Source organism: Lipotes vexillifer, unplaced genomic scaffold (genome assembly GCF_000442215.2).
Source record: "Lipotes vexillifer unplaced genomic scaffold, Lipotes_vexillifer_v1.1 scaffold469, whole genome shotgun sequence".
NCBI lineage: Eukaryota > Metazoa > Chordata > Mammalia > Artiodactyla > Lipotidae > Lipotes > Lipotes vexillifer.
The window spans coordinates 1,350,547-1,359,020 of NW_006788006.1; the positions used below are offsets into that span (position 1 = coordinate 1,350,547).

The window sequence follows — 8,474 nt, forward strand, 5'->3', positions numbered from 1 at the left end:
GGAAAGAACATTCCTGGCAGGGGCACAGCATGGGCAAAGACATGGAGAGGAGAGACAGCTTGATCAGTTTTGGGTAGAGTAAGGATGTGGGGATGAAGGGGTGAGGGAGGCCTCGATGCCAGGGTCAGAAGCTTACAACAGTATGACTTCATTCGTCAGCCAACAGCCCTGCACCCTCCTCTGTGCCCACCCAGTGCCAGGTGATGCTGGGGACCCAGAAAAATCCAAAAGAACCTAGCCCTGGGCCCAGTCCTCAAGAGCTCCTAATATGGGGGAGACAGAGCCAGACAGAGACACTCCAGCTCCATGAGGCAAAGCTAGACCAGAATGGTGGGGAAGGTGAGGGACAGAGAGGGATGCCCAGGGCTTTGTCTTAGAGAAGAGGCAAGAAAGCTGCCTGGAGGGGGGATATTTTTGCTGACTCTTGAAGGATAAGTAAGAGTTCTTCCTGGTAGAAAAAAAGAACAAGCTTGTAAAAATTACCTCATGCTAGGTCACTACTGGATTCATGAATGTTCATTATATACATACAGTGCTTACCGCTGTGCCAACTGTACCCTCTCAGGTAATTACCATCATTAGCCCCAAATTGCAGATGAAAATTCAGGCACAGAGAGGTTAAGTGACTTGCTCAAGGTCACACAGCAGCTAAGTGAGGGAGCTGGGGTTTGAACCCAGGTTGTCTGACTCTGATTGGGCTCAACTGATTTGTCACCCTGCTTCATTTAACATTTCTTAATGGATCTATTTAATTTCACTTGCTGCAGAATTCCTTTGGGTCCTTCCCCAGAGGGTGTGCTTGGTGTCTGTCTTCTGGCAGGAGAAAGTCAATATTGACTGGGTTGATAAACACATCCCCTCCCTGTAGAAACAGCTTGGTAACAAAGACCTTCTGAGATATTGAAAAGTTAGACCAGTGGGTGGGAGGAGAAGGGGCGAGCTGCAATTTGGGGACAGAATTAAGGGTAAAAGTGAGGGGTCATGTGTAGACAACCCAGCAGGGCACAACCCTTTTGCTGGTTTTTCATTGACTTAATACTGTTTTGCAAATCACTGCTGTTTTCTTTCTGTTTTCCAGCTCTGTTTTCTCTGTCTTGGCTCACGAAGTCCTGTGGTACCTGAGCTTAAAACTGCTGAGAATGAGTGTGAATTAACCATGCACCTGACAAGTTATAGGTGTGCCATCTGTAGCCACCACTTATGGTGACGATGGTGACAGAAGCGACTGTTTGGGGCCACATCTCTGTAGTGTTTAATGAAACCATGGCAACCTTTTATGGCACCCACTGTGTACCTGCTGTTTCATTCATTCACTTATCATTTTGCCATCTCCACGTCCCTCCCAGGACAGTGATGGTTACTTAATATTTAAATAAACTCAGTTCTTAAATACATATATTTTTTAAAGGGACTTTCTAATACTTGTAGTAATGACATAATAAGAATAAAAGGAAAAGGAAAAATCCTGGAGCGGGGCATGGTTTGGGACAAGTCGATGAATGAATGTGCATAAAGTGCCAGCACATAGTAGGTGCTCAAGAAACTCAAGCCAACTTCAATTCTGTTGCTCTGTCCAGCCTGGAGGACTTCTTAAAGGAGGAAACACCATGAATAGAGCAAAGGTGCGAGGTGGACCAGCCTTGACTCTCTTTCCTCCCTCCCATTCCCAGGTCACCCCTCACCCCTGGAAGCCATGACAGAGGCCAGAAAGCTGCCCCCACCACTGCCTCCAAGACTGGACTGGTTCGTGCAGACTCAGGTGGACCAGCTGACCTGTGGAGGGGTCCCTGAGTGGTTCCATGGTGCCATCTCAAGAGAGTAAGGACACACCCACACCTTCCACCCTGCCCTTCACCCTCTTCCCTTGTCTTCCCCGACTCCAGGCAGGTTTTTACTGCAGAATTCTGGGCTTAGCTCAGCTAAGTGTGTTAAGAGGGTGGGTGAAAAGAGCTCTGGAGTCCCAGACTTGAATCCTGCCTCCTCCATGGACTCACTATGTGACCTTGAGCAAGTTACGGGTCCTCAGCTTTCTCTATACAAGTGGCCACCAGACCAGTACTGCCAGGGACCTGACAGGCCCCTGCCCCCCACACCTCACCCAGGTGGGGATGAAACCTCACCAGTCAATGATGGCAGAATGCAGCCTCAGAATCTTTCTTAACACAGTGCCCCAAACAGCTGCTCTCAGTCCATCAGGGATATAACCAACATGCACTTCCTACATCAGACTGAGCTCTGAGGACATGAACAAATCCACCTAGTCACCCCTAGGGGCTGGCTCTAAATCAATGGCGAAAAGAACATTTATTGCCACATTCTGCATGCAGGAAGTTGAGGAAACTGTGAAAGCCACCTCCTCAGAGAAGAGAGAGAGCCTCCTCTCTCTTCCACAGAGAGGAGGAACTGGGCATGGTTTCTGAGTTCTGGGGTGCACCAAAAGAAATACAATGTGAGCCACACATTACAATTTTAAATCTTTTTAGTAGCTTTGTTAAAAGAGTGAAAAGAAGCAGGTGGAATTAATTTTTATCATATTTTTTATTTAACCCAGTATATCCAAGATATTCTCATTTCAACATGTAATCGGCACTAGGTCCTCAAAATCCAGCACGTATTATATGCTAAAATCACGTCTCAATTCCCACCAGTCACATTTCAAGGGCTCAGCAGGCACACGTGGCCAGTGGCCTCTGTATTAGACAGCTCGGGTCCAAAATCCCCATTCTGTCTTCTAGAAGGCCACATTACTCTTTGTGAACCCGGGATAATAGTAACAATAATACACTAAGTCCCCTACATACGAATGAGTTCCATTCTGATAGCGTGTTCGGAAGTCCAGTTTGTTCCTAAGTCCAACAAAGTTAGCCTAGGTACCCAGCTGACACAATTGGCTATATATTGAGTTGGCCAAAAAGTACGTTCGGGTTTTTCATAAGATCTTACGGAAAACCTGAACGAACTTTTTGGCCAGCCCAACAGTACTGTATTGTAAGAGGTTTATAATACATTCGCATCTTTGAACGTTCGCATCTTGAAGGTTCATATGTAGGGGAGTTACTGTAGTGAGCATCTTTGTGGGTTCTTACCAGCTGGCAGTTCCCACACTCACGCTGCATGCACGTCACCTGTCCTCAAGTGGGCCCTGAGAGTAAGAGTTCACTTTCGCCTTAAGGAAGCTGAAGGTCACAAAGGGACTGACCCTCACCAGGGGTCACACAGCTAATGAAAAGCAGTGCTGGATTTTAAAATCAAATACATCCAAGAGCAGCTCCTGCTTTATTACCTGTGACACCTTGATCTACCCAAAGCTGCGTCTGGGGGGTGCCTTCCAGGCATTGGGAAGGCAAGCAGGGGCTCTGAGAGATTGGGTCAAGGTCATCAGAGGCTTCCTGTCAACTCTGGGAGAACAGCCCTGTCCCTGAATATCCCAAGGTCTGAAATAACCAAGAAAAGAAGGGGTTTTAGGCTGTTTGTTAGAAAACAGAAAAGTACAGGCCTCTCTGACTCAGGGGCACCAGTACTGGGATGACTGGTATACCGGACATCTGGCCAGTATGCTTAGCTATCTCTCTCCTGTATTTACCCTTCCAGGGATGCCGAGAACTTGCTGGAGTCACAGCCACTGGGATCCTTCCTCATCAGGGTCAGTCACAGCCACGTGGGCTACACGCTCTCTTACAAGTAAGGCCTGGGCTAGGGGCCAGGGCAGGGACAGGAGGGCTCTGGGGCTTCCTTGGAGGAGCAAGTGGTGCTTCATACAACAACTTCTCAGTGAGCAGCCAGTGCGAGGGTCTGGCCAGATCTAACTGAAGAGAAGGCAGTTGCAGGTCTGGCTGTAACCAGCAGACTTGGGCCTGGCGGTAACTGAGACTGTGTGTCTGAGAACAGGAACTGCTGAGGACTCAAGAGTGGCAGCTGCATTTCCCCTTACTACCCCTCTCCCCTACCATTTAAATGTCAACTCCCTGACTTCACTCAGGGGGACATGTTAGGGGAAACCAGGGCAGCCCAGCTCCTTAATTTCTCGATGCCTGATCCAGCATCTCAGTTAGAGGATTCAGCAGCGCAAACTACTTTTCAAAAGGATTCCAGGCCAAAGGAATTTTTTAAATGGACCTATTACAGAGTTACCCATAGAGGGAAAAGCTTAGGCTTTTAGTCACGCAGTCCAAGGCTTGGCTCTGCCACTTAAGACGCTGTGTGATCTTGGACAAGTTACTCACCCTTTCTGTTCCTCCCTCAAAGTCCTCATCTCTAACATAAGAATGCTAAAATTAATTCAGAGTCATAATGGGAGGATTAAATGAGACGTAGTAAGCACATAGTGGTCCATTAATAAATGCATCCGTTCATTAATAATGGAGCATTTATTCAGTACCTGTACCAGTTTTCATTGTTGTCATTTCTATTGATCATTTACCCCTTGCCAGGCATGGAGCTAAGCTTTTACCTGCAGTAGCTTGTTCCATCTTCACAAGAAATCCTGAGGCCAGCCTTAGTAGCCCCATGTTATAAAGGGGGAAACTGAGGCACAGTGCAGTCACCTGCCAAGTGTCACATGGCTAGTGAGTGGAGGAGCCTACAAGGGAATCTAGGCAGATGGGCTGTAGCCATGATGCTGCCAGGTCAAGGGCTGGGGGGTGGGGAAAGAATGATGGGGAATGAGATGGCAGTGTCTCCGCAGAGCTCAGAACTGCTGCCACCACTTCATGGTGAAACTTTTGGACAATGGGAGCTTCATCATCCCTGGGGAAGAGAGAGCCCATGCCTCTCTAGATGCCTTGGTCACCTTCCATCAGCAGCAGCCGTTGCGGCCACACGGGGATCTGCTGACGCAGCCCAGCCAGCAGGTGAGGGTTGGGACCCCCAAGGGCCATAGCACTCTCCCAAGGGCCAAGCCCCCCAGACTCTTTTGCTCCCTCAGCCCCCTCAGCCTCTTGTGATTCTGTCATTCTTGCGGTCCCCGTTTCTCTTGTGGCCCCGCCCCTCCTGGTCCTTGTTCCCTGGCCCGCAGGCTGATTTTTTTTACAGGAATTCATGTGCCAGGTATAACCTTGGCTGATCTACAGGAATAGCATATTTCCTTATAAGACTCAGTGGGTGGGGCCCAGCCCTCACAAGCTGCTGTGGGAGGGGCATATCTCCTTATAAGGATTGATGGGCATGGCCTAGGCCCTCAGAAGGGGCTGTGAGTGTGGCATATTCCTTATAAGGCCCAGAGGGCAGGGCCTAGCCCTCAGTAGCTGCTGTGGGAGGGGCATTCTTCCTTACAAGGTTTGTGGATGGGGCAACCTCTGAGCCCCCATTTCCAGGATCTGGGACCACAGCCCCATCCCTGTACCCTCCTTGGGACTAAGCTGCATGTCCCCTCTGCCCCGCAGAAGGATCCAGCAAATGCGGATTATAAGGATCTCTTCCTTTTCTCCAACACATTGGCTGAGGAAGCCACCAGCTCTGCTCTTGGCCTCAGCAAACGTCAGAATCCCTCCTCTTGTCCCATGGCCCCACTTGAGGAGGTATGTGACAGAAAACTGGCACCTTCAATCTGGAAGGTGGGAGGTGGGGCAGGGGGATGCAGGAGCAGAGGTGGCCAACAGCTGCCAGAGGAGACGTTCTAGAATGAAGATTAGATCCCGTAGCTCCAAGCTTAAAAGTTTTCAGGGAGACTTCCCTGGCAGTCCAGTGGTCAAGACTCTGTACTTCCAATGCCACGTGGGGTGTGGCAAAAAAACCCCAAAACAAACAAACAAACAGAAAACTTTTCAGTGATTTCCCAAGGCACTGAGATTAAAATCCCAACTATGATCTCAGGTCCCACTACCCATTACCAGCCCAACATCAGCCCCTCTGCCAACCCTTCTGCTGTTCTGACACATCAAGCTAACCTCAGGGCCTTTGCATGTGCTGTGTGCTCTGCCCCCAGATTTCCCATGCCTGGCTTCTTTCATCACTTCTTCTTCAAGTATCTCTTTCCCCAGTCTCCAGACCTAAAGTAGCCCCTCTGCCTTCTCCATCACATCATCCTGTTTATTTGCAGCAGAGCAGTCTGTAAAATTTGAGAAGTCTTGTTTATTTATGAGTTTTCATGTTTCCTGCCTGCCTCTCCCATCAGACTGTGAGCTTTGGGAGGCCTGGGAATCTGGCTTGTTCACCACTGCTTCTCCTGTCCCTCAGAGAGGACCTGGCACATCAGCGGGTTTGCAGGTGAGGGTGGGGGAACAGTCAGGGAAGGCTTCCTGGGGTAGGTGGCGTAGAGCTGGGACATTCAGGATGAGGAGGAGCCAACCACACACAGAGATGCAGGGAGGGCATTCCAGACAGAGGAAACAGCACATGCAAATGTCCTGAGGCTCAGGGTGAAAAACAGAAGAACAACAAAAGCCAATGTGTGGACAGAGTGGAGTGAGCAAAAGGGAGATTGTTGGGAGGTGAGGGGCCAGAGTCGGCAGGGCTCATTCATGCAGGTTCTTGGGGCCAGGGTGAGGCGCTGGGATCTATTCCAGGTGTGCTGGGGAACCATGAGAGAGCTTGAGCATGGTGGGATTGATGCTGTGGCTGCCGGCTGCAGAAGGGGCTGTCTGGGGGCAGGAAGGAGGCAGGGACAGTATCCACGTGGGAGAAACTAGAAAGCGGGCCCTGAAGGTGGATCAGGCTTGGAGGTGGAGGGTGAGCGGAAGAGGGACATTGTCATGGTCTGCGTCCCCCAGTCATCCATTATTTGGGAAGTGATCCCAGGAGGTGCCATGAGGGGAGCAGGAAAGTGGGTCAGGAGAGAGAGGGCCACCAAAGGTTACCCCTGTGGACTCTGGAACATGCACGTCAGTTATCCCACCTTAGGGGCAAGGAGCTGTGGTACTGATCTTCCCTTCCATCAGTCATTAGTCAAGCGCTGTCTCTGGTACCTCTGGTCTGCAAAGTGGCCAAAGAAGTCCTCAAGGCAGAGTCCCCACTGCTGGCATTTGGGAGTGGAGCTGGGGACACCAAAATGCTCAAGACAAAGGGATGTGGATGGGACATTGACAGCATCTGCCACAAATGACACCCAAGTTTGGGGCCTGAACAACCTGGTAGATCAGGGGTTGGCAAACTACTGCCCAAGGGCCACATCTGGCCCACTGCCTCCTTCTGTATGGCCCATGAGCTAAGCATGACTTTTATGTTTTTGAATGGCTGAAAGAAATCAAAAGAAAAATCGTATTTCATGACCCTTGAAAGTCAGATGAAACCCACATTTCCGTGTCCATAAAGTATAGAGGAACACAGGCACGCTCGCTCACTGATGTATGATCTCTGGCTGCTTTGGCCCTACAACAGCAGAGGTGAGTAATGAAACATAGACTGACCTGCAAAGCTGAAAACATTTCCTCTCTGACCCCTTACAGAAAACGTTTGCCAACCACTGAGGGAGACAGTGAAGCCCTTTACTTAGACAGGAAGGGTGGGTTGTGGGATCAGGCTTGGGGGTTCTCTTTGGGACTTTCTTGGCCCCAGGACATCTGGGTGGAACCCAGATCCCAAGTTCTGGGGCAGATTCAGAGCTGTGGTAGGCGGGGTAGCCCCAGGTCTCACCTGCTCTCGGTTTCAGGCCTTCACAAACCCAGTCCTGCTCCATCGGCGAAAAGAAAGGAAGCCGTTGGCAGAGCCGGGTGGGGCATCCACGGAGAAAGCTACTACCTCCTGCCCCCCGAAAGCTCCTCTTGAGGAGGCCCACCAGAAAATCTGGAGGAATCTCAAAATGCTCCCCCGGACAGGCAAGAAGGTCCAGCAGCAGCTGAAATCCCAGCTGGAGGCTGCGAGCTCATCACTCTGGGACGCCAAGCCATCGGTGGTGACCCATGGCTCTGGAGCTGGAGCAGGGGACTCAGCCTGGAAAAATAACGTCTACACAGACCCCCAAGCTCCAAGAAACAAAGGTGAGCCCTCCAGGAAAGCCTCAAGGTCAGCCAGCTGGAGCGAGACAACCTCGAGGGTCAGGGACTGGCACCAGGCAGTAGTGAGGGCTCTGTCCTCACACGTGTCCAAACCGGAGCCAAGGGGCTTGAAAGAACCACAGGACTGTCTCCCTGAAGAGTACCGCTCACCGCCACCCTTCGCCCCTGGGTACTGCTAGGTTCGCCCCGGCTCTGGGACCCTCTCTGCCGGGGGCCGTTCATACCTGGACCTTTTGCTCTCTGCCATGACCCACTAGCCCTCAGGGACCCGAGGAATGTAATAAAGACATTGCTTGGGTCTGGTCCTGTGAGTGCCAGTAAGGTGACCTGGTCATTTTAATAACAATTAGTAATAGTAATAATAATAATAATAATAATGTTACGGCAGTGGCGTCTAGGACACCTTCTCTGTGCCTGGCCTCACACCAGACCCTCCATGTTCATTATTTCTTTTATGCCTCTGAGCAGGCCCATCAGGTAGGCTCATTCTGCACATTTTTTTTTTTTTTTTTTTTTGGGCGCGGGGCCCTCCCCCCTGTTGGG

General features: G+C 50.5%; 1 protein-coding gene across 1 annotated transcript; it reads left to right on the forward strand.

Annotated features, from left to right (window-relative positions):
* The first annotated feature begins 1,693 nt into the window (after positions 1 to 1,693).
* Positions 1,694 to 8,110, forward strand: HSH2D (hematopoietic SH2 domain containing). The gene is made up of 5 exons (XM_007460982.1): positions 1,694 to 1,818; positions 3,592 to 3,681; positions 4,685 to 4,850; positions 5,382 to 5,516; positions 7,586 to 8,110. Exons 1-5 carry the CDS (start codon positions 1,694 to 1,696, stop codon positions 8,108 to 8,110), a joined length of 1,041 nt encoding a protein of 346 aa, XP_007461044.1.
* The last annotated feature ends 364 nt before the right edge of the window (positions 8,111 to 8,474 follow it).

What these genes read in the sequence shown, in the direction of transcription:
- HSH2D (XM_007460982.1), top strand. Translation starts at nt 1,694, where the DNA reads ATGACAGAGGCCAGAAAGCTGCCCCCACCACTGCCTCCAAGACTGGAC. An exon ending in CATGGTGCCATCTCAAGAGA is followed by an intron (nt 1,819 to 3,591) that starts GTAAGGACACAC and finishes TTACCCTTCCAG; the next exon opens with GGATGCCGAGAACTTGCTGG. An exon ending in TGACGCAGCCCAGCCAGCAG is followed by an intron (nt 4,851 to 5,381) that starts GTGAGGGTTGGG and finishes TCTGCCCCGCAG; the next exon opens with AAGGATCCAGCAAATGCGGA.